The sequence below is a fragment of the Neovison vison genome, chromosome 5 (assembly GCF_020171115.1).
Source record: "Neovison vison isolate M4711 chromosome 5, ASM_NN_V1, whole genome shotgun sequence".
In the NCBI taxonomy this organism is placed as follows: domain Eukaryota; kingdom Metazoa; phylum Chordata; class Mammalia; order Carnivora; family Mustelidae; genus Neogale; species Neogale vison.
The window spans coordinates 92,331,938-92,357,591 of record NC_058095.1 but is presented as its reverse complement, the minus strand read 5'-3'; the positions used below and the strand labels follow the sequence as shown (position 1 = coordinate 92,357,591).

Sequence of the window (25,654 nt, the reverse complement as noted above, 5' to 3'; positions counted from 1 at the left end):
AAGAAAAAAAATATCATGAAGGAAAGATATGTCAACAAAGAAAAGAATACATTTGGCTAAAGTGATAAGGGGGAGAAACGTAATCACCCACAGGCTCCAAAAGCAATTCCTGCTTTGGAAAGGCAGTGGTTAGGGTAACTCCCTGGGAGGAATCCAAGTCTGTCTTATGCTGAGAAGAGGGCATGAGGGGCATGGGATAGGGATGAGGAGGTAAGGGTTAGGGTGGGAAGACAGTGGGGGTGGGGATGATGGGGTGGAGTGGGGTCTGGGGGTGGGGCTGAGGGGTGACAGTGAGGGCACCAGGGTGGGGGCACGGTGGGGGTGGTGAGGGGGTGGAGGGTGTGGGAGGGCATGGCAATGGGGATGAGGAGGTGAGGGTGGGGGGCTGAGGAGGGATAAGGGTCTGAGGAAGGGTGGGGATGTGGATGGTGGTGATGAGGGGATGGAGACAGGGTGAAGGGGTGGGGGTGAGGGGTACCGTGTCAGGTCCTGAGACCCACTGAATTCCCTCCTGCATTTCACCATGCCTCTTCCCTGTGAGCTCTGCGGATGGGTGACTTCTGCAACATTATTCTCTTCCTCTCCCTCATAGTCCTCTTTTGGGCTTCAAAGAAAAGATACCCGCCTTGTTGTACTGTATTGAAACCTAATGGTGCTTTTCCTTTTCTCTTGTCTTTTTTTCCCTCTTTCTTCTTTCTCCACGCATTCTCTCTTTCTCTCTCAACAGCAAAAAAAGAGGGCACCAAACCCCCCCAAATTTAAGCTTACATAAAAATGTATGTAATCCGGCGTTCCTGGCTCACTCAGTTGGGAAAGTATGGGACTCTTGATCTCCTGTGGTGAATTTGAGCCCCATATTGAGGGTAGAGCTCACTAAAAAAAAAAGGAAAAAAGTATGTAATTCTGTCTAGTGTTATTCTTTTTTTTTTTTTTAGTGTTATTCTAATTCGTTGAGATAATGAGTAACTACCTAGAAACCTTAGATTTGGGTTTACCTTTCAACACATTTCTTTCTCTCTCTCTCTCTCTCTCTTTTTTTTTTAAGATTTTATTTGTTTGACAGACAGAGATCACAAGTAGGCAGAGAGAGATGGAGAAGCAGGCTCCCTACCAGCAGAGAGCCCTATGGGGACTCGATCCCAGGATCCTGGGATCATGACCCGAGCCGAAGGCAGAATCTTTAACCCACTGAGCCACCCAGGTGCCCCGATGCATTTCATTCTCTTAAACAGGCTCTAGAACCTTTCACTTTGTTTTTCTCCCTCACTTTCATTTGTAACTTTAAAAAAACATGTTTGGTCAGACAGCTCTTTTTTTCTACTTGCAGCTGTAAAGGGGAGAGTGCAGCTGTTGTTACAAAGGAGGAAAGCGTGCTTTATGAGCTGTTTGGAACAGACATAAGGTGCTGTGCAAGAAACGAGCTGGGCAGGGAGTGTACCAAGCTATTCACAATAGGTAGGAACCACGAGACGGGGCTCTTCTCTTTTCAGTGACTGTTCCTTAGGAAAAACCCGACACTGAACAGTGATTGCTTAGGTCATCATTCACTTTTAGAGCTGCCATAGTTCTCTATGCCACTTAGAATATTTTGGATTATGCATCTACCAATTTCTTTACAAAAGGGTAGACAGTTTCTAAAGGATTCTTCTGTCCAAGCAGCGGGTACATTTGAGATGATGGTGAAAATCTTTGGTCATTGGAACGCTCGGGATGTATTCTGTAATGGGGGGGTGGGGGTGGAAAAATCACCTTGTTTTCTCACTCGGGATGTTTTTGTCCTTCCAGATCTAAATCAAACGCCTCAGACCACACCGCCACAGTTATTTCTTAAAGTAGGGGAACCCTTATGGATAAGGTGCAAAGCTGTTCACGTAAACCATGGATTCGGACTCAGCTGGGAGCTAGAAAATAAAGCGCTGGGGGAGGTAATATGACAAGTTTGCATTCTGAAACTGCAGATGGCTACAAAGTACGGGTTGAAGTCATTAAATTCAAACTCTTGTTTTATTAAAATCCAGGGCAGCTCCTTTGAGATGAGTACCTATTCCACAAACAGAACTATGATACGGATTCTGTTTGCTTTTGTATCATCAGTGGGAAGAAATGACACCGGCTATTACACTTGTTCCTCTTCAGAACATCCCAGTAAATCAGCTCTGGTTACCATCATAGGTAATGCGGGCTGCTCTCTCGGTCTTTCTCCATCCTTTCAGTTGCTTTAGTGTGGAATGTGAGGTATGGACTGCAAATTCTGTCGGTACACGGTAGCATCAAAAAGCTGAGCATGAAACTGAAATAGAATCGGTTTGTAATTAGAAGCTGCCTGCCCCTTTCCTTTTCCACTTAAACCATGCTCGCTTGAGTGCCACTGTCTTTGTACTGTCATTGTAACGTGACCATCTGTTTGTGGACGTTTGTCTACCAATAGACTAAATTCCAGAAGGACGGAAATAATCCCTTCTATATCCTTTTGGTCCCAGAACTTGGCAGAGAGCCTGACGCAAAATTGGCACCTGATAAATACTTGTTCTGAGAACTGCAGGTGACAGGCAGGGACAGAGAGAAGGGACAAGTGTTTAGATGCACAGAAACTGGGTGGGCTGTGCAGGATTTGAAAATAACCACGCTTCAATAATCTCAGATCAGGTGGCAGCCTCAGACATGCTAGGAAATGAAGTGATTCTCATATCAAACTAACAAGTAAGTCCTCCGTAAAGAAATCTGGTGAATAATGCTGGCCAGATTCTTTCATTTGTGCCCAAGATGATTTTAGGTGGGACGCGTCACTCACCGAGAGAGCAGTCTTCACTCAGCAGAGGGCTTCCAAATTCTGTCAGTCAGTTGCCCCGAAATGGACAGGCTTGCCAGGCTGGGGGAGCTCTTGGATCTCTTGAAATTGTCCATAAAATATGGAGGTTGATTTATATACATTTCTTTGGGGAGGAATTCAATTACTGACATCCAATTCTTAGAGGAATCTTGACTGTAGAAGGTGACAAACCCAGGTTTATAACTAGGGAGAGGACTCTTGAATTTCTTGTCAACTGTCAGTTCTGACCTGCGGGATGGCCACATCGGAGTGTTCTTATGTGAAACGGATGAATAAAAATGTATTTTATCTTTTCAATGTATGTCTATATGAATCCCATCTAATGAATAAACATTTTTTTTTTTAACAGAAAAGGGATTTATAAATGGTTCCAAATCGAGTGAAGACTATGAGATTGACCAGTATGAAGAGTTTTGTTTTTCTGTCAGGTTTAAAGCATATCCGCAGATCAGATGTACGTGGACCTTCTCTCGAAAATCATTTCCTTGTGAGCAGCGTGGGCTTGATGACGGGTCCAGGTGAGCCGACAGACTGTTCAGGGGCTCTCTGGGCTTAGCGCAGCCCTCCTTCTCGCCCCCGGAAGAGCGGTTCTGTATTACAAGTTTTTATATTACTGAGTTGACATGGAAGATGAGAAGAGAAAAAGCAAAGATGAGGCCATTGTGATAGTCTTAGAATCAGTTCAAATCTAGAAACCCCTGGACAAAAAAAAAAAAAAAACAAAACAAAACCAGAAAGAATCCTACTAGTCTGAATATGGTTCTGCGGCATTTTCTGAGTCACTCAATTGTTACTTCCTATTTGAGAGTACTGTGTTTTATTATGCCGAATCTCCCTCCGCACGTATGCAGATGAGGAAGTAAAACCCATTAAAAACGGCAAAACATTACCTACAAGTGTATTGATTTAACTTTTCAAAAATATCAATGCAGAAATAGCCTAAGAATAAATGCTGAAGGAAAATTCCATTTTCCTTGGGATCTGTACAGCTGTATTCAGGATTGTCTTACAGGACAAACTCTTTGTTCCCTCTTCAGGAAACAGAAAACAACTCTTTTTTTCTGGTATTTCCTAGAGCTGTGACACCTCTTATCTCTTAAATGTAGTCCTGTGTACCATGATTTCATGCGAGGCTCTGAGTGCCTGAAAGACACTTGTCATCCCTCAAACACGTCAGTGGTCTAGAATAAAGCATTTCTTGACGTGTGGTCCGTAAACCACTTCTGTAGGAATCATCTGGGCAAATGTTAAAAATATGGATTCCTAGCTCCCATTCTAGCCATGCTCAACAACTGGGGAAAAATGCCCAGATTCTACATGTTGTCCTTCCCTCTGGTGAGTCCTGTCAAGGGTCTAGATCTGTGTTCTGCATACACTAGCTAACCAGCCGCAATGGCTGTTGAGTACTTGAAATGGGCTAGTCCCGACTGAGATGTGCCATAACTGTAAAATACACACTAGATTTTGAAGACTTAGTTTGGAAAATAAAAAGACTGTAAAATATCTCAATTTTTAAGCTGATTATAAATTAAATTATAGTGTTTTAGATATATCCAGTTAAATAAAAACAATGTTTAGTTTTTACTTATTTTTTCTTTCTTTATTTGACATTTTATTTTATTTTTATTTATTTATCATTTTATATATTTTTTTATTTTTTACTTTTAAAAGACTTTTTTTTTTTTTTAAAGATTTTATTTATTTATTTGACAGAGCGAGATCACAAGCAGGCAGAGAGGCAGGCAGAGAGAGAGGAGGAAGCAGGCTCCCTGCTGAGCAGAGAGCCCGATGTGGGCCTCGATCCCAGGACCCTGAGATCATGACCTGAGCCACCCAGGCGCCCTTTAAAAGACTTTTTAATTTTTTTATTTGACAGAGAGACAGCGAGAGAGGGAGCACAAGCAGGGGGGAGAGGGAGAGGGAGATGCAGACTTCCCTCAGAGCAGGGAGTCCGATGCAGGGCTCGATCCCAGGGCCATGGGATCATGACCTGAGGGAGACGCGTAATGACTAAGCCACCCAGATGCCCCGTTATTTTCTTTTTCATAGCTAACTGGAAAATTTTAAATTACCTATATGGCTTGCATTCTGTTTCTATCAGATAACATTGGTCCAGGTGAAGAGAAAAAGTTGTTTTTTTTTAACCTGGGTTCACGTCTGTTTCACAATTACTGTGCTATTCTTCATAACCCAAAATAGTTTATAAGTGATCTTTGTTTGCATTTTTAGAAAGACTGTAATGCAGAGTTTGCATGGAACTCTCTGTCCTCTCTTGCCCTAACCTCTTAATGTCCAAAGCATTCATTTTGCAGTTAATCAAGAACACAGTCTTTGACCTGTGAGCTGACTGATACCCACTTCCTGAATCAGGGTTTCTCAAAAGCAAACTATTGACATCCTGGGCTGGATAATTCTTTGTTCTGGGAACTGTCCTTTGCATTGTTTGATCTTTACCAGGATCTCTGGCCTCCACCCAGTGGATGTCAGTAGAAACCCTACCCCCACCTGTGACAACCAAAAATATCTCTGGACATTGCCAGATGTCCCTACTTTGGAGAAATTGCCTGGGGTTGAGAACCACTGCCACAGAGGGATCACCCCATTATCATAAGCTGCTTATTCTGAATTATCAAACTTTTGAATGTAGGCAGCCGGGGAGTCAGCCCCTGTCTTTCTGTTGAATTGACCACCACAGGCCTCTGTTCGGATGAGTATCAGTGATATCAACATTCACTCCCTTCTTTGTATTGTGACCCGTGTCAGAGAAGCTCTTAGTGCTATGGAATTCTCTCCTGAACCTGATTCAAAGAGCTAGAGAATCAATTCTCTTTAGTTCAATAAATATTCTTTAAATATCTTCTTGATGGGCTTCATGCTATGAGGGTCTACAAGAATGAATAAGGTAATGTCTCTTTCTCTCTCTCCAACGCCCAGAATTAGACTGGCACATTCATGGTCAAGGGGCATCTTGGATACGATTCATTGCTCCTTTGCTGCTCACTTCTGACACAAGCTCTTGAGTTTTTACAGAATCACTGATTAGAGGACCATGTCTCTCTCTTATACAATACCTCGTTGAGGCAACTTGTATTTAATGAATACATCATCATCCCTGGAAGTGGTGATGCAGGGCCTGGGCTAGAAGGAGTCAGTGGCATCCTCTGTGCCCTGCTAGGACCACACACCAGACACTCACACAATACCCAACACCCAAGAGTTTGTTTTATCTGAAAAGTTCTAGAAGAGCTGCAGTGTTTGTTGGTGATACTGACACACTGGGTGACACACAGGGTTTGTCAGTGATAATGGTGTGCCTGATATCCTGTATCACCCTATACGCCATGTAACACACAACACAAGGGGAAGACAGATCATCCTTCTTCTTGAAGACGATGCTCAAAATACTGAACAAAAAGTGAATAACGAGAAATCTAAACGTAGCTTCAAGTGAGGACCCTGAATGTCTTTTGCTCTCCACACCAGGCTCTGAGTTGAGAGAACAGGTGGCTAGCTCAATATTGGATATAATTTTTTTTATTTAAAAAGTTTCCAATCTACTAATAAGCTAAAAGAATCATACAGTGAGCATCCTTTCCCTTACCACTTACATTCAAAGTTCAACCAAAACTGAAATTTGTTGTTCAAAGTTCAACCAAACTGAAATTTGTTGGTGAAGGACCGTATCTTAATCATGTTGCAACAGATGACTTTATAAGCAGAGTGACATGAGCCTTTGTAGCAATAACTGGAAGGCCCTCTGTAGGAACCCGCCTCATGAAAAAAGACTATGGTGTAGTCGTTGTGCGTGTGCTGGAAGTCTGTCAGCTTCCCCACCTTCACAGCTTCATTTCTCCTATTTACTTCCTCAAACATCATACCCCAAGTGTGAGGGCTTGTCTTTCTGTGTTTACATTTTATTCCACTGTAATTCTCTAGCAGACCTGATATCTTCATCTTGAGAAAAGGTCCTAGGATAGTTATCGGTTGCTTTGCATAATTTCCTGTCCCTCTAGACTTCCTTATAATTGCTGAAACTACCTCAGCCTTTCCCAGTTTTGTGGTTCAAACAAATAAGCAAACCTTAAGATGTTAGAATTATTTAGTGATTCCTTCTTAAAGACTCTCCTTAGCTTGCCTGATCCCTGTGTTTTCCTTTACCCTGGAGTATTTCATTTTCCACCTCTAGTAGCCTGGAGTTCTGCACACACGGAGCATTAGGTGAGCGCTTAGGGGAGACAGCAGGGGGGTGGGCATGTGACTTCTGAGCCATAAGGTGTTGTCCTTCTCAAGCACAGAGACTAATAGAAAAGCAGGATCTCGAGTCAATAAAAGATATGTAATTGCAGAAGTGTATTGAGCTTCTTTGGGAAGACTTTTTTTTTTTGTCTGGAAAGAGATGGGCCTTGAAGGTATCTTGAGAGGAGGGAGAAGTCGTGTGGGTTCAGTAAAGCACCAAGAGCCCCCAGCAAACCCTGTCCCTCTTTGCCGCTGCTGTTTGGGGCACCTGTCCTTTCCTCCCAAAGACCCCGCTCACTGAGAGCGAAAGAAACTTCTTTAAACTCTGACCACATACCAGACAATGTGCACATCCTTTATGTGAATTATCTCGCTTAATGCCCATAATTCCATTTTTTGAAAGATGGAAACAGGCTGTTACTTGCCCACGTGGAGCAAAGTCAGTACCCTTCCTTTACTCCTGTTTTCTGAAACTGCCTTTTAAAAAAATAGAAATAATATCAATAACTCTACCTCCAGCGATTATATTTCATATTTTTTCTATGTAACCACCATGATAGAAACATATAAATACAGGTTTTATACAACTATGGCACTAATTTTTCCATTTGTAACCTGATTTTTTATTTAAAATATATCGTGAGCATCTCTCTATGATACTAAATATATTACATCTTATCTTATTTACATTAGCATCTTTTTTTTTAAGATTTTATTTATTTATTTGACAGAAATCTCAAGTAGAAATCACAAGAGAGGCAGGGAGAGAATGCAGGCTCCCTGCAGAGCAGAGAGCCCAATGCGGGGCTCCATCCCAGGACCCCGAGAGCATGACCTGAGCCGAAGGCAGAGGCTTTAACCCACTGAGCCACCCCAGGTGCCCCTACATTAGCATCTTAATGGCTGCACAGTATTCTGCTTTTTGGACCATTTTATTTTAACTGAATCTTGTTGATGGACATTTACTTTAGGTTTTTTTTTTCTTTGCAGCTTTCTTTTGTTTTAATGTTATTTTCTCACAGTATACACTACAGTAGAGTTTCTAAATTTCTTTTATACTCAAAATGATTACTGGAGTTAATAAGCCTCATAGTAATGATAATCAAACACATACGTTATGTTCAATATGTGAGCTGGGCCCCATTATAGATACGTCACACAAAACTACTTAAAAATGGAACACAGTGTTCTCCTCCCACAACCATACAAGGTCAGTACTACCACTGTCTTCATTTCAAGGATGAGGAGGTAGAGAGAGGTTAAGTGACTTGCCCAAGGTCACACCACTGGGCAATGGCAGAGTTGGGATTCTGGCAAAAACAGTTGACTTCAGAGCCTATGTTTTTGTTTTTGTTTTTGTTTTTGTTTTTAAGATTTTATTTATTTATTTGACAGAGGAAGAGAGATCACAAGTAGGCAGAGCAGCAGGCAGAGAGAGAGAAGAGGAAGCAGGCTCCCTGCCGAGCAGAGAGCCAGATGCGGGGCTCCATCCCAGGACCCTGAGATCATGACCTGGGCCGAAGAGCAGAGGCTTAGCCCACTGAGCCTCCCAGGTGCCCCCAGAGCCTATGTTTTTAACCACATCACTATACTGGCTCTGGACGCCAACTCATTTCAAAAGTGTAGAAGTCCCAAACCCAGGATGTAAGAAAACAAAAATGCAAGCGATGCAATCATTTTCTTCCATTATTTAAAAATAAATTGTGCCTCCTAATGAGATGGGCCATGCTTTGCTATTCAGTCCATAATGGTTCTGTTGCCCCAGGCTTGCTGACTACCCCAAGATAAAAACGAGGATGGTATTATATGAAATCATCATCACCTTCCTCCCACCTCCTGACTCTATCTCCCTCGGGACAGAAGTTGGAACAGATCAGATCCAGCTTCAGCCTGGCCGTGTCCCCCTTCTGCAGAGGTAGAATCGTGGGTTTCTTGATCAGATAGCACTCGGTGCTGGGGGAAGCCTCCCCCACTCCCATCAGCTTTTTACTCTCCACTTTCAGAAGCTCTCAGCTTCCCCAGTGCATGCTGTATTATTCTCCGCATGCTGATTTAATAATCAGTTGCTTCTTTAATAATCCGTTGCTCTTTGCAGAAAGTGTTCTTCACTTATAGAACAAGTACTCCCTGAGCCGCTGGGAAGAGCCAGCCCTTCCTCATCCCGTCTCCTCTAGGCACCACACGGAAAGTAAAGAGGACCTTCATTTTGCTTGTGCAGAGAAGAAAACTCATGGTTTTCATGGTTGTATGTCACCAAGATACTCTTTCACTGTAAACTCCAATGTCCTGATCTCCCATCTCATGTCAGCTGGCCATTTCTAGAAAAACCCTACGGGGAAAGGGGAAGCTTTGTATCTCCAGATCACCTGGTTGGTTATTCCCCTTGGAATTCCCAGAGGAGGTTCAGTGACCCAGTTGTTGCTTTTGCTAGGGTTAACTGTCAGCGAAGGGTGGAACTGGGGCCCAAGCAGTTGAAAATGATCTGGATATGTGGTGTTGTGATCAGGCTACGTAGGTGACCCATTTCCTACTCGGAAGAGTGAGAACATTTCAGATGCTCTCTCGTCTATCCCGTGGCAAATCATACTCCATTAAGACAGCACAAAAGACTTAGGAAGGAAAAAGTTCACAAAACAGGGGCACCTGGGTGGCTCAGTGGGTTAAAGCCTCTCTGCCTTCAGCTCAGGTCATGATCCCAGGGTCCTGGGATTGAGCCCCACGTCGGGCTCTCTGTCCGCAGGGAACCTGCTTTCTCCCCTTTCTCTGCCTGCCTCTCTACCTACTTGTGATTTCTCTCTCTGTGTCAAATAAATAAAATATTTTTTAAAAAAGTTCACAAAACATTTTGCTTTGGTCCACATGATAATCACTAATTGCACCGGTAGTTTCTTCAGTCCAGTTGATTGGTGCTCTTGGTGTCCAGTGAGAATTAACATTTTCTCTTTTAGAAGCATGCATCTTTCCCTTCTTGGGCCACTTATACTCTGCCTTCCTAAAGTCTGGGAATCACAAGTAGCTATATTTACTTTTCTTCCTAATGTTATACTGGTGTGTTCCCCCATCTTTCCATCACTTCCACGTCACCAGCCATTTCCTTGTTGTCCACAAGTAGGTCGGGTAAGAAATTCCTCTTTCTACTTCAGCCTTCTTGTTGTTAACAGGGCAAACAAACAAAAAACAAACAGGGCAAAGAAAAAACTCATTAAATGCTCACTCTCATAGGCCAGAGAAATGAATTCCCTTATCGCTATACAGAGTCAGAATTACCCTTTAGCTTTGGAGTTGAGGGCACAGAACACTGGTGTCGAATACACATGGGCTTCAAAGCTGCTCTATCAGTCAGGTGCCAGGTGTGACTGCTGAGTCTTAGAGAATCAGCTGGGATTCCACTCTTTCCCTCTTCTGTACCTAGCACAGCACCTGCTTAGTTGTATTTGTTTTTCCTGGTGCCTCTTGGGTTTGCTCTTTCCAATCCTTTCACATTTTCCCTGCCTTCGATAGCACTCGTTTTTGCGTGCTCTGAATTCTCAAATCTGAACTTTTACTTCTGCTCTCATTGGACTTCCCACTCTACTGGAGTCACTGGTCTACCTTCACTACCAATGTGAAAATGCTGTGAGAACAGAAACTTACCTCTTATACCTCACTGTTGTATCCCCGATTCCTCCAATAAGTAGATTCTACCATTGGTAATACAATGAATGAATGAATAATTCATTAATTCCTATGTTACTGCAACTGCCTCCAGACCTCTCTCCTGCCATCAATCTGAACTACAGTACTGTTCGTGGTGTTCCCTTCATGCTCAAGAATCCACAGCATCTTCCTGATTTCCCCATGAGGTTTAAATAATGAGGCTTGTTTTTCATGGACCCCTGATCACTTGGTCCCCCAATACCCATTCAGTCTTTTCTCCCACATCTCGACTTGTGCTTCCCTGCTCCTCTCCCTGTGGCCGCACCAGTGCCTGTCTCATGGCATTGGGAATGCCACTGCCTCCCCCTTGGATGCTTTGCCTTTGCCCTCTCCTTAAACCCAACCCATCCACAAAGAGCTAGCTCGGGTCCTGCTTCTGTGCACACCTCTGAACGTTTCTCATCTATATTGGCCTCCTCCACCTTCTTTAATCCTCTATTGGCCTTTAGTTTAATTCTTAACCTCTGGAGGTTTTATCCACCCACCTGGATGATGATATTTTTGAGGACAGAAGCCATATTTTATAGTCTGCATTCTCCATAGCTCCTAGTTTAAGTCTGGTTTCCACACCCTGTGTTCTCCTGTTTACACGTCTACTCTGGCAATATGTTTCTCATATATATATATATATATATATATATTTTTTTTTTTTTTAATTTTTTGTTTACTGTTGGTAGGTTATATAGAGGTAGCCTAATTAAATATCTTCTGAACAAGCCTTACATTTTCTTATTCTGTTTGAAGGGAAATTTTTTTCAATTTCTTCAATGCATAAAGGCATATTCAAAAGCTCTTTGATCCCCTATCTCCCCTATAGTATATAATATCCGGCTACAACATTCGGCATCCTAGATTCCTAGAAGGCATGGTGGCTAATCTCCAATACCAAGTTGTCCGTGTCCAAATGTACTGAGTGGTTAATGAGCACTCCAAGTAAATACTGGAGCCTGAAAACACCTACAGGTTTCTGTACAAACTCAGTGGATTTGAGACCTTGTCATTGTTAATTGCTCTTGAAGTCAAGGATCGGTTATAGGTCCTGCCTTGGACCAATGTCAGAGAGCCATCCTTATAGGAAGCAGGGGGTTATGGGCTCCTCTCCCTATAGAGGTTCTTCCAAATGTCTGGGAAGTCAGACTAGTCCAGAAGGTATAGAACAGTAGGGGCAGGAACCTTTTTGTCTCTCTTAGGAACCCCAGTCTAGAGGAGGGCTTCTCAGCCTTAAACGTGCATATGAATTATGTGGAGATCATCTTAAAAGGCAGACTCTGAGTAGGTAGATTTGGGGTGGGACCTGATATTCTGTATTTCAGACAAGCTCCTAGATAATACCAATGCTGATGTTACCTGGCTGTGGACCACACCACACTTAGATTAGCAAGGGCCTAGCACACAGACTCCTCCTTGTCCACTGGACTTTAGGGGGTCAGAGTCTCAAGGAAAACTCCTAAGCATAATGACGTTCATTTCAGCATCTCCTATAAGGATCTGGCTAAGTGGATCTTTAATTCTTTTTCAAACAGCATATCTAAGTTTTGCAACCATAAACACCAGCCGGGAGAATATATATTCCATGCAGAAAATGATGATGCTGAATTCACAAAAATGTTCACGCTGAACATAAGAAGTAAGTTAAATTATCAAGAAATCTCATTTTCTTTTCATAACTCCTTCATTATGTATCAACTATGACCAGAAAGAGCTAAGTAATGGCTTAGAAGGGATGCTATAAGTTATTTTTATATGCTGAAATATGTTGAAATTTTACTTCAAATCTACTGGCTTTATTTATTTTTTAAAAGATTTTATTTATTTATTTGACAGAGAGAGAAAGGGAACACAAGCAGGGGGAGTGGGAAAGGGAGAAGCAGGCTTCCCACTGAGCAGAGAGCCCGAGGTGGGGCTTGATCCCTGGACCCTGAGATCGTGACCTGAGCTGAAGGCAGAGGCTTAACCCCTTAAGCCACCCAGACGTCCCTACTGGCTTTGTTGTTTATATATAGATCTATATATCCATATATAGATAGATAAATACCTGTATATCTCTTTCTGTGTTCATCCCTTGAAGCTAAGATAATGCTTCCATGTCCTGTCTGAACACGCTTTGGTGTAGTGCCTCACTGGCTTTGGTACCTTGAAAGGTCATGTTAAGGAACGGCTAAAAGTCATGATATCTGCCATTGGTTTGTCTTAGTAATTTCTGTTTCTTTGGAAGAAGGCAATATAAAAAGCTGAGAGTACATTTCCTTGGACTTTTGTAAGGGTTTCTCCTGAAGCTCAGAATCATTTTGATTCTTCAAGGTTATAGAGTAGCGTGCCTTGGCTCTCTACAGGAGGGGCCTGGCCGTGGAAAAGGGGTGTTTTGCGGATGGGTGGTAGGGCTGCCTGGATAGAAAATTCCATACAAGGGGCAAAAAGGGAATAACCAGAGGACTTGAGTCATCCTGAGTATGAGACACCCTTGCCGAGGCACAAACAGCTTGGAGTAGACGGGCAGCCTCGATGAAGTGAACACTGAAGCCATTTCTGGAAAGTCCCATACCACAGGAGCTTAATTTAGGTGTTATTCTCTACAGGGAAACCTCAGGTGCTAGCCAAGACATCAGCAAGTCAGGCTTCGTGTTCCTCTGATGGCTACCCATTACCATCTTGGACCTGGAAGAAGTGTTCAGATAAGTCTCCCAAGTAAGCAGGACATTGGCGTCTCTTGTTTTGGAAGAACATAGAACTCTTACTCTCTCTGACATATCGACTCTTTCTCATGAATACCTTTAAGAAGAAATGGTGAAGTATTTAAAATGTTTACCTTCTGAGTCAACCATAATTCTCAAAGGTCACAGAGCATTTCTGATAACTTAGAACAGCGAAATCCCTTTCTAAGCTCCCGAGACCAACCCTAACTTCTAATCTGACCACAGCCTCACCTGCCTGATTTCTCTGTCGGCCATTTCTTTTCAGCTGCACAGAGGAGATCACAGAAGGAATCTGGAATAAAAAGGCTAACAGAAAAGTATTTGGACAGTGGCTATCAAGCAGCACCCTTAACATGAGTGAGGCCGTGAAGGGATTCCTGGTGAAGTGCTGTGCCTACAATTCTCTTGGCACATCCTGTGAAACAATCCTCCTAAACTCACCAGGTATACAGTAGTCACTACCATAATACACCACCTCCAGGAATTCCCCACTAGAAGGCTGTCCCCGTCATTGGCTTTTATTTGGGGAATTTCACCAGAGCGCATAGGTTCGGTATGTGAGACAAGAAGGATTTTTGAGTCAGGCAAGAATCCCCACTGAACCTCTGCCATTTTGTAAGTCAGGGACAGAATGGTTTCTGCTTACGTGAGTGTGACTCACACCTTACAGTGATGGAGGCAGAACCATAAACCCCGAGAACAGGAAGTATCTACTGAAAGATCCAACTCGAGAGAAACTGATTTAGTAATTTGGGGTCCCTTCCATTTTCCCTCTTGGTTCATCTCTCTCTGTTCCTTTAGCCTGCTTTTTTATACTTTTGTTTTTTTTTAGAACCCTCCAAACTTAAACAAGTCTGAAACATGCCCACCTACTCGACCAGCTTCCCATATTCATAGGATACCTTCATCGGGAGAGCACAGACTTCTTTAATTTTTTTAATCTGACTTATATATCCCATGGGTTTAACTCGATGTCATTTGTATAACCCTAGTAAGTGATATGTAAGAACGGGGTCAAAGTCAGTCACAATTTTCTAGGAAGGGAACTTGGCCTTTAGATGAACATTGCCTGATTTTCTGAGGGGAGAGGAGTATTTGTCAAGTGCTTGCGAGGACTGCAAATGATGGTTCCTCAAACAGGAGGTGAGAGATGATAATGAGATTCTAGTCCAACCACCAAGTACACAGGTTCATTGCTCGGTGATACTCTTGCCTTGCAGGGCCCTTCCCTTTCATCCAAGACAACATCTCCTTCTATGCAACAGTCGGGCTGTGTCTTCCCTTCATCGCTATTCTGACCATGCTGATTTGTCACAAGTACAAAAAGGTAAAAGCAAAGGTAAAAATTCCTCCCTGTTTCCCATTTCTGAGGGACTGCCCATTGCTCATGGACCCATTATTTCATCTCTGAAGCAATTCAGGTATGAAAGCCAGCTGCAAATGGTGCAGGTGACCGGCTCTTTGGATAATGAGTACTTCTACGTTGATTTCAGAGAATATGAATATGATATCAAATGGGAGTTTCCAAGAGAAAATTTAGAATTCGGTAAGAACCGACCGGTCCCAGTGTTTCTGTAGCATTTCCTTTCTGTTGGAAAATCTCTAACATGCCCTCACTGACCATTTGTCTTACAGGGAAGGTATTAGGATCAGGTGCTTTCGGAAAAGTGATGAATGCAACAGCTTATGGAATTAGTAAAACAGGAGTCTCAATCCAGGTGGCAGTCAAAATGCTGAAAGGTACAGTAAAGTGGGATGCCTGAGTGACTCAGTTGGTTAAGGGTCTGCTTTGGCTCGGGTTGTGATTCCAGGGTCCTGGGATTGAGACCTGTGTGGGGCTCCCTGCTCAGCGGGGAGCCTGATTCTCCCTCTCCTCCCTGCTTGTGCTCTCTGTCACCATCCCCGTCTCTCTCTCAAATAAATAAATAAAATCTTAAAAAAAAAAAGTACAAGTGGAATGATGTCCACGCCATGCACAAAAATGGGAGGCATGGTCTCCCACTGACTCATCTACACTTTTCCATCATTTTTATGGCTATGGCTTGCCATTCTTCAAGGCTTAAAGGGGACTGAGTTGGGGTTCGAGTCAACCAAGTTGTGAATATAAAACACAAGTCGCAAACGCAAAACTCCGCCTCTTCTTCCTCTTCTGTTTTTGTTTTGTTTTTTTTTTTTTTTTAGTGTTTTCGGCTTCAATATTAGGGGGTACTTTTACTACAGGCAGATGTTGTTTCTCACATTTTGACACACACTCTGGGTAGAAGAACAAGTTGAAGCCCTCTGTATTCTCACTTCCCACTCGTGGCTTCATGCCCTCCCACCTGGCCTCCACCGCCATCCCTCCCCTTAGCATTGTTCCCCCAGCCAGAGCCCCAGTCAGCTTCTGCTGAGGTGATCAGCAACTTCCAACAAACTAAGTCTAATGAACATCTTTCAGTCTTCATCCTGCTTGAATTTTCAGCATAAATTGGCACAACTGACTGCTCTCTCCTTTAAATGATTTCTTCCACTGGTTTCCATGTCACCATATTCTTCTGTTTTCCTCCTCCCTCTCCCCCTACTTCACCATCCTTTGCTGGCTCCTCCTCTTCTACCCAGTTTTCTGGGTGGGGCTCCAGAAGGCTTTCTCCTGGGCCTCCTTAGGGAAGGATGCTCTCCACATGCTCTCCACAGGCTAGGTCAAAGACAACCTGACTTCATCCCACATTCTCACAATCATGCCTCCGTTCTGAGCCCGAGGTTTTGTCCAAGCGCTTGGGTATCTCAAAAGTGTCTGTAATTCAGACTGAACTCCTCCAGCCCTGGCCCTCCACCAACGCTCCTCGTCTGTGCCTTCTTATAAGTACTAGTGACTAGCCACATCTCCCACAGTCAGGCAAACCAGAAACCATCTTCATTCTAGCACCCTACAAAGCCATCCCTCTCAGGTTCCCTGCTTGGTGTTCCTTGAACCCATCCTCTCCAAACATTTTCCTACTTCATGTTTCCAGGTGCTTTTAATTACTCCTGAACTAGTCTACACAGCCCTGCAGATCTGGCTGCCCACCTCCCCACCTCGCACTCAGCAAAGGAGCACACTGGCCTTCTTTCAGTTCCTCCAGAGCTCCATGCTCCCTCCCTTCCCAGGGCTTTTGTACAGGCGGATCCCTCTGCTCACCCTTCCCCTTTCACGTAGTCCTCTCCCACTCCTCTTCTAGATCTCAGCAGAAATATCACTTCCTCAGGGAAGCCTTCTCTCACACCGCAGAAGAGATCAAGTTCCATGCCCTGTGCTCTGTTAGCTTTCTGCAGACTTCTTTCCCATGCAATTTATTACAGTTCTAATGGCATATTTGCTTAATTATCCCATTAATGTCTCATCTGCCATATTAGTCTGTAAGTCTCATGAGGACAAGGGTTGGATCTGTTTATTGTGTTTTCTGTATTTTGATCTTTGCCCAATCTATTACTTCAGTATGAAATATTCCCCCTCCCTCCCCACTGTAAATTCACCTGGTTAACTCTTATTTTTCCTCCCATCTCAGCAACAGGCACTTGGCGTCCCCTTCCGAACCTCTCCACGGCTAGGTTATGTATCCTTCTTGTGTGACCCCACAGCACCCCCCCCCATTCATTTGCCACTTTGTATTTATCACACTGTTATAATTGTTTATTTACTCATCTTCCTTTTCCAGGAGACTCTAAGCTCCAGGAAGACAGGGGCTGTGTCTTGTCTTTCATTCCTCCATTGCTTGGCACGTTGCCTCATACACTGTAGGCACTCAATAAACATTAGTTCAGTAAACGAATAGATAAGACTAAACAAAAGTCAGGTAATGACAGTGCTTTGAAAAAGTTAAGCACACTGTAAAATATACCACTTTAGTTGAGAGGAACAAGCCATGGACCCCTATAAAACATGAAACAGCAGAAGACATGACCCATACTGGTGGGTCATAGTGCTCACAGTGAAGAATCTCACTCCCATGCCAAGATGTTGGTAGTAAGGATACCCCCAAGAACTCACTAAATGAAAATTGATGGCCTCAGTGTTCTGAAAAAGTTAGCATAAAGGCTAGGTGTCTTCCAAGACAAAATAATGACACCTGGGAATATCAAATCAAATTTTTAGTGAAAGCAAAAAAAAGTTACTATGTCTATGAGAAAGAAGACATTAACAGAGGAGTAGGTGCCTGGTGTGTGGAGAGGAAAGTCCAAGGACCCTGCCCTTACCTCTAGGGCTCTAGTACCCTTTTGGGCAGGAGTTCCCCAAACACCTGGGCACCTCACTCTCAGTGAAACCTTTGACTTTATCAACAACTACCCTCATGATATGCTTCTAAGCAAGATTATGAGTACAATTTACCAAACTATCTAGACTTATCTTCAGGGAGAGAATGCATTGGCCAACGGACACATTCTAGCCTATTTGCCAGTTACATTTCTCATGATCAACCAATGAGTCTCTTGAGAACTTGGTTGGAGGGAATTGGTCTCTTTGACCTTCTCACCACTGAACCCACTGACAAATTTAAGGTTTTAGACCTGAGGACCACAAGCTGGAGCCAGCCTTGCTTAACATTCCTATCTTGTCTCTCTGTGTCCAACAAATCCAAGAGTCAAAAAGAAAGTTATGTTTCTCCCTTCAGTATATTTACTAACTTCTACCATAGAGGAAAATCATGCATTTTGTTTTATTTTGTTTTTTGAGGGTCAACTCTGCTGATTTTTATTTGGGTAAGTAGAGGAACGTCCAGCAGAAAGGCACATTATCAGACCAAACTTTTATATTGCAATCTTTGAAATTCTGTCTTAAACACAAGATAGTTTTATTCAAAATTCATGTATTATTTTACACATTTTAAAATTTTCATGCAAATAACTGAAGAAAGTTTTTATTTATTAAATGATCTAAAGTGCCTCTCTTACTTTAGTTTTATATTTTTTCATGCTCTTCCATTGACAGAAAAAGCAGATAGTTCCGAAAGAGAGGCTCTCATGTCTGAACTCAAAATGATGACTCACCTGGGAAACCACGAGAATATCGTTAATCTGCTGGGGGCATGCACACTGTCAGGTAATCAATTCCTACTAAAAACCTCTCATCAAAAATATTTTAGCCTGAAGACAAAGAGGACATTTGTTCTCAACTTTTCCCTTTCCTCCGTCTTCGTACGGCCCTCAAACCCGAGCAGAGTTAGACATTGAGCGCTCTGAGAGCGGATGAGTCCGTGTAGAGAATGCCTCCGTGCACCAGGCCAGGCCACGTAGTTCTAACCTCCTTAAAAACAACAACAGCACTGCTGGCGCATTTTGTGGACTCTCATTCTACCCGCTCTGGTGGAGCTTCTCCCCAGGCTGTGAAGCTGGCCACCTTGCAATGGGGAGAATGGCCGCAGAGCTTGGCCGGTGCCCAGCTGGGTCAGCTTCAAATAAGGGACAACAAGGGCGGGATGCCAACCTTCGTTTTCCCAGCATGCAGTGGCGCATGCGCTCTGATTCACTTCCGCCTAGAAATCCCGGAAAGATGCGCTGGCAGCTTGTTCCTCCTGGGACGGGGACAAAACAAAAGAGAACGAGAGTGAACAGATCTAGGAGCGAACCCGTGACCTGTATCTCCTTCCTCAGGCGAACAGCAGATCCGCGTAGATTTGCCAAGTGCTCACAACGCTGCTGGCATATCATGCCCAGTTGCAAACTGGAGAATCCAAGTGGCCACTGGTTATTGGTGAGGCAATGGACAGCAAGGGCCCACATGGAAGGCAGGAAGATACCGCTTTCCAAAGGAGTTAGAGCCAAAAGCCAAAATTGAGTTTAAAGTACAAGAGATAGTCAGAAAAAGTTGTACTCTCCCCAAGTCAGGGAGCAGTAGGCTCTGCTAGGTGATGCTGTCTGCCACACAGACATCTGAAGGAAATATTTGGAATTTGTATACCTATGATGAAAATTCTATTTCAGGACCAATTTACTTGATTTTTGAATATTGTTGCTATGGTGATCTTCTCAACTATCTAAGAAATAAAAGAGAAAAATTCCACAGGACATGGACGGAGATTTTCAAGGAACACAATTTCAGTTTTTACCCCACTTTCCAATCACACCCAAGTTCCAGGTAAGAGAAGCGGGTCAGGATTTCACAATGATATGTCACAGAACACAGGCCCAGTGTGATAGTTAAACACCCCGCACTGGGCAGTCTCTGAAGGCCAAAGTCCAACCTCATGTGGTCTATGGGTTCTAAGATCTAGGAAAGTCACTTGTCTTTGTTCTAGCTTCTCTGCTGATCTGGAACGAGACTTTCGCTTTCCTGTGGTACAAGGGCTGTAGCTGTCTCCATCCACCTGTGCCTGAATCACTCTCTGGCCACATATTCAGTTTTGGGAAGAGTACATTCTTCAGTCCTTCAGCTCTCCTGGATGACACACAGGAATTGGTAGAATGAACACTTTCCCGTGACATATTCACAGAGAGTAGTGCAGGTCTTGGGAGGTTGGTACAAAAGAGCTCTGAACTCACACATTGGATCTTTGAAAATTAGAATGGATTAATTGACATAATGTGATGGGGACGAAATTGAGTAATGGTAACATTCGTCTCTATGTTCTGTCAATGTCAATTTGTCTCTATGTTCCTCAATCCACAGTGTCATCCTGTTTCCTCCACACACGTGAAAGCTCTCCCTTTTCCTGGTGTGTAGGTTTCAGCGTAGGGCTTTGGCCTCTTAAGACACTGAGTCTTTTAAGACAGGATGTTACATCTTTTTTTTTTTTTAATATTTTATTTATTTATTTGACAGACAGAGATCACAAGTAGGCAGAGAGGCAGGCAGAGAGAGAGGAAAGGAAGCAGGCTCCCTGCTGGGCAGAGAGCCCGATATGGGGCTCAATCCCAGGACTCTGGGATCATGACCTGAGCCGAAGGCAGAGGCTTTAACCCACTGAGCCATCCAGGTGCCCCAGACAGGATGTTATATCTTAAAGCTGGGAGACCCCTTGGAGATCCCCATGGATGTCTTTGTGTGGTAGCCCGAAACGAATTCATGTCACACCGATCTTGTCTTTCACACTTGTTTCTCAGTTCGTGTTTTAAAACTGAGAAAATTCTGCAATGTCATCTGTATTCTAGAAGAGAGTCTCTTAATGAGTCAGATGGTGAGATCAGCATTCCATGGTTAGCAACAGCTAACGCTGGTCAACAGGGTCTTTGATTCATTCTAGTCACTGGGGTATTAACCACACTGAAGCGACTTAGGAATATTTGTGGTCTGCAAGCATAAAGCCATTTGCCAGAGATAGGGAAAATTACAAGTCAGGGTGAATTTGTATGCTGGAATAAATGGAATCATTGTATATAATGCACACAGAATTCCTCAGTGAAGGATTTTATGTTATTCACCACAAAGGAGAGTTTTGTTATCACTTTATTAATTTCATGGGAAAAGGAAATGTGCTTTATTTACAAAACCTGAGAAAAGAGGGATGGTAAAACACAGGTCTTGGAGTGCCTGGGTGGCTTAGTCATTAAGTGTCTGCCTTCGGCTCAGGTCATGTTCCCAGGGTTCTGGGATCGAGCCCCACACTGGGTTCCCTGCTCAGTGGGAAGCCTGCTTCTCCTTTTCCCTCTGCGCCTGCTTGTATTCCCTCTCTCACTGTGTCTCTCTCTGTCAAATAAATAAATAAAATCTTAAAAAACAAACAAAAAAACAAACAAAACCCACACAGGTCTTTATAAGAAGAACTGTATTACAGGAACTTTCATAGGGAAAGTGGGCTTTTAGAAACAGAAGAGGTGTTTGAGTCCTAATTGTACATCTTGTTAGCTTCATGATTTCAGCAAACCTTTATCTCACCAAGTCTTTTATAAAATGTGATTCTGACACCCAGTTTGTCGAGTTGTGGCAAGGACAGAGTGAGGTCCTGTTTGAACTCTGGGACCCTGTACAGACAATGGGATCACTCCTCTCAGACTTGGCAAGCTCGATTCCACACGTTTTTAATGTCCATATACACAAAAAAATGGATAAGTGGATACTGTGCTTTTAATCTAAAAGCCCATTTATAACTAGAATTCAATTTTTTTGATGAATTGTGCTTTTTAAAATAAAATGTCTATTTAGAAGAAGAACATAAATAACAAAATAATTTTTTTTATAGTATGCCTGGTTCAAGAGAAGTTCAGTTACACCAGGACTCGGATCATATCTCAGGATTCAATGGGAATTCATTCCAATCTGAAGGTAATATTTTATTCTAATTAGTAGCACCTTAAAATAGAAACAGGTATGGAAATACGGTTAGTTTTTAAAAAGTGTCAATGCAAAAAATGCTTTTATTTGCTAATGTCACCCATAGGGTTTATTAATGTATATTTGCTTTAAAGGTAGTGAAAAGCCAACAGTTTATATATTGGGGGTTTGATGTCAGCGAGCAACGAATAAACACAGAGAGCTATGTTATTTGGTCAGGTTGTTCTTTTTAAAATAATACATTAATCAGAGCCATTGATTACTGACATGTGGAAAAAAGATGAGTTCTAGAATCAGACGGAAGTTGGGTTAAACTTGGGTTCCTTCACTTTCTGGCTGGAAGACTTTGGACAATTTATGTAATCATCTGAGCCACAGTTTTGTCATCTGTAAAATGGGCCTAATAGTACTTTCGTCATAGTACCATTGGAAGGATTAAATGGAAGTATAGTAAGTGCCCAGTGCCGTTCGTGAAATGTGGTGGCGCAATGTCAATTCTTTCCCACATGACAAAACTACCTTGCACAAAAGAGGAGGATCAGAAGCTCCTGACTGATCAGGGGCCATCTGTACAAAAGCAGCTGGACAGGTTACCCTTCTAACCAAAAGAAACCTTTGGCTGACCCTTCAGAGGCCCCACAGGTTTAGCGTGAACAGGTTAGCTCCAGTGCTACTGGGAAAATACAGTGGGAGCTTCCTTTGTAGTCTGGGCGCTCCTCCTCACTGTGGCTTTGATAATGTCCCCATAGAGATGTAATGGGGCAACTTCTTAAACTTGGGGCAAGCATGAGGACCAGTTTTGTTTTACAGATGAAATTGAATATGAAAACCAAAAAAGACTGGAGGAAGAAGAAGACTTGAACGTGCTGACATTTGAGGACCTTCTTTGCTTTGCATATCAAGTTGCCAAAGGAATGGAATTTCTGGAATTTAAGTCGGTAAGCCCCTTTTGAAGGAGAAACTAACAGCAACAAGATAATTTTGGAAATGGGACGTGCTTTCCTTTTTCTTATTTCAACTTGTATCCCTTACAGTCTGTATCGCCCACCATCCACCACCACCCTCTTCTCTGTCGGAACCACCTAGAATTTTCATTTCAGCAGCTCTGGGTGAATTATAGGGGGAATGCCTGAGATCCCTTACTGCAGCCCTTCCAGGAGGTCCAGAGTCCCCTGAGACTTCCAGATAGGAAGTCAAAGCAAGGTCTACAGCGTCAGTCTTTCCTTGGGCAGTCATGGCTGTCCAAGCTGTGTCCTGTGTGTGGGCATTTGACCCTGGGTACGCGGGACTTCAAACACAGTGTGCTGGGATCCTGGTACACCTGCTGCCTCCCCCCGCTTCTCATGCTAATCCCAGACCCACAGGGCTATGATGGGAGGGCCGTGAAGCCTGCCTCAAACCATAGTTTCTACCTCAATTTTGCCTTCTTTCTATCATCGTCTCTCAGCCCTGTTCTGGGACATTTCAAGGGTCTCGTACCTGTGAGCATTCCTCTGGCTGCTTTCTGTCCACACCGTCTTATGTTCTGTTACCTTCTGAGTATTCCCCAAACTCTTCCCTCTTCTTTTCCCTTTGTATCTTTGCTTCTCTTTCTCCCTCTTTTCTCCATATCCCTCCCTTTGCCTCTTCCCTCCTCCTCCTTCCTGAATTTGGAGAGAATCATTTCAGCTGTATTTTTTTTTCTTTAAAAAAATTACTTTCGGGGTGCCTGGGTGGCTCAGTGAGTTAAAGCCTCTGTCTTCATCTCAGGTCATGATCCCAGGGTCCTGGGATCGACCCTTGCATCAGGCTCTCTGCTCAGTAGGGAGCCTGCTTCCTCCTCTCTCTCTCTCTGCCTGCCTCTCTGCCTATTTGTGATCTCTCGCTTTGTCAAATAAATAAATAAAATCTTTTTTAAAAAATTAAAAAATTAGAGGGACGCCTGGGTGGCTCAATTGGTTAAGCGGCTGCCTTCGGCTCAGGTCATGATCCCAGCGTCCTGGGATCGAGTCCCACATCGGGCTCCTTGCTTGGCGGGGAGCCTGCTTCTCCCTCTGCCTCTGCCTGCCACTCTGTCTGCCTGTGCTTGCTCTCGCTTCTCTCTCTATGACAAATAAATAAAATAAAAATCTTTTAAAAAAAAATTAAAAAATTAGAAAATAAAAATAAAAAATATTCTCTAATATATAGAGAAAATATAGAGAAATAATCTCTCTAACATATAGAGAAAAAAATTTCTCTAATATATTGTCATAGGTTAGGTATATCTCAACTTTAAAAAAAAGATTAACATAAAATAAATCAACAGCTTTGAAGAAAAAAGTGATGTTCACAATAGCAATCAAACCTGTGAACCATCTTGAGGTAAACAGAAGAAATATACCAGACCCAAATGAAACATTATTAAATGCCAAAAAGGAGGCCTGAATAAATGAGCTCTACCATGATCATGTAGGAGAGATTCAGGGTTTATCAGAAAAGCCAATTCTGTTCAAGTTAATCTGTATGTTTAACACAACTCCAGTTAGAATCCCAAGGATTTTTTTTTCTCCCTCACGGATGTTGAAAGTGTATGTTACCTTCTTTGCTTTTCTTTTTCCAAATATGAGCATCCTTGCTCACAGGTTAAAAAAAAATCCTGTCTCATAATATTTTCCCACCCCTCATCTCTGAGGCACATTATTTTTTTAAAATTCAATTAATTAACATATAGTGTATCACTGGTTTCAGAGGTAGAGGTCAGTGATTCATCAGTTGCATCTAATACCCAGTGCTCACTACATCACGTGCCCTCCTAATGCCCATCACCCAGTTATTTCATCCTCCCACCCCCTGCCCTCCAGCAACCCTCAGTTTGTTTCCTACGGTTAAGAATCTCTTACGGTTTGTCTCCCTCTCTGGTTTTGTCTTATTTTATTTTTTCCTCCATTCCCCTATAATCCTCTGTTTTGTTTCTAAAATTCACATATGAGTGAGATCATATGATATATGTCTTTCTCTGATTGACTCACTTCACTTAGCATCATACCCTCTAGTTCCATCCACGTCTTTGCAAATGGCAAGCTTTCATGTTTTTGATGGCTGAGTGCTACTCTGGTGTAGATATATACCACATCTTCTTTATCCATTCACCTGGCAGAGGCACATTCTTCTCCTCATCTTCCCTGCCTGCTGTTGGCTTCCTCTTTCCTCAAGTGTATCTATAGTTCGTTTATCGTTCACCTCCTTGACTACAGTAGTGGTTGCGTGTCTTTATAGACCTTGGAGGGCCTCGACCTTGGTAGTCTGGCCTGATTTCCTGCCTGTCGTGAAGTAAATAGGCAAATTACTCACAACCGAAGGTCAAGGGCCCTGCTTTTTTCCCCTCTGGGCTTGTTATAATAAGAATTTTTTTGAGGAATATCCAGTTTCTGAGACGCTCCCCCCTTATTTTCCCTTTAGGCCCTACACCCTGCACCATGACGTCACTGTCTCCTGGTTGTCTTTTCTCCCTACTTCTCTGGTTGCTCCTTGCTTTCCCTGTAGCTGCCAAGACTCCATCCACCATACTGCTAGTGCCAAGTCCGGTGCTAGGGCTGAGACAGAGTCAGAGCTTATCACTGACAGGGCAGAAAGAGATGAGCCGATGGGCAAATCAAAGATGACCCTGTAGTGTGGTAAACATTCGTGTTCAAGTAAGCTCTGGGAACCCAGGGAAGGCACAGACCCATCAGAACCAGGAGGGGGAGCGGTGCAGAAAAGGCTTGGGAAAGCAGCTCATGCTTCAGCTAGAGGAGATTTCTGAGGAAAAGGAAAACCAGCAGGGAACGTGGGATAGGGCAGGGAGCACAAAATCAGGAGGAAGTCTGTTGAGAAAGGTCACGGGTTAAATGTGTGACATGTGGTTCCTTGGGCAACAGAGTCCAGCAGATATTTCTATCTAAAGCTCAGGAGAAATGTTTGGGTCCGGAACAGAGGTTGGGTGATGGTAGTTGAGTCTCTTGGTTTGGACGAAGG

At 43.2% G+C, this 25,654-nt stretch overlaps 1 protein-coding gene across 1 annotated transcript in view; it reads left to right on the top strand.

The window, feature by feature from the left end:
- The window catches only part of FLT3 (fms related receptor tyrosine kinase 3), a 53,541-nt gene that overhangs the window by 14,351 nt on the left and 13,536 nt on the right, over positions 1–25,654 (top strand). The window contains exons 5-18 of the mRNA XM_044249514.1: positions 1,328–1,455; positions 1,786–1,925; positions 2,019–2,172; positions 3,180–3,348; positions 12,286–12,389; positions 13,339–13,447; positions 13,721–13,899; positions 14,676–14,782; positions 14,869–15,001; positions 15,091–15,195; positions 18,401–18,511; positions 19,393–19,546; positions 21,588–21,670; positions 22,490–22,617. Coding sequence (XP_044105449.1) covers positions 1,328–1,455; positions 1,786–1,925; positions 2,019–2,172; positions 3,180–3,348; positions 12,286–12,389; positions 13,339–13,447; positions 13,721–13,899; positions 14,676–14,782; positions 14,869–15,001; positions 15,091–15,195; positions 18,401–18,511; positions 19,393–19,546; positions 21,588–21,670; positions 22,490–22,617 — 1,804 coding nt within the window. The remainder of the gene's footprint in view (positions 1–1,327; positions 1,456–1,785; positions 1,926–2,018; positions 2,173–3,179; positions 3,349–12,285; positions 12,390–13,338; positions 13,448–13,720; positions 13,900–14,675; positions 14,783–14,868; positions 15,002–15,090; positions 15,196–18,400; positions 18,512–19,392; positions 19,547–21,587; positions 21,671–22,489; positions 22,618–25,654) is intronic.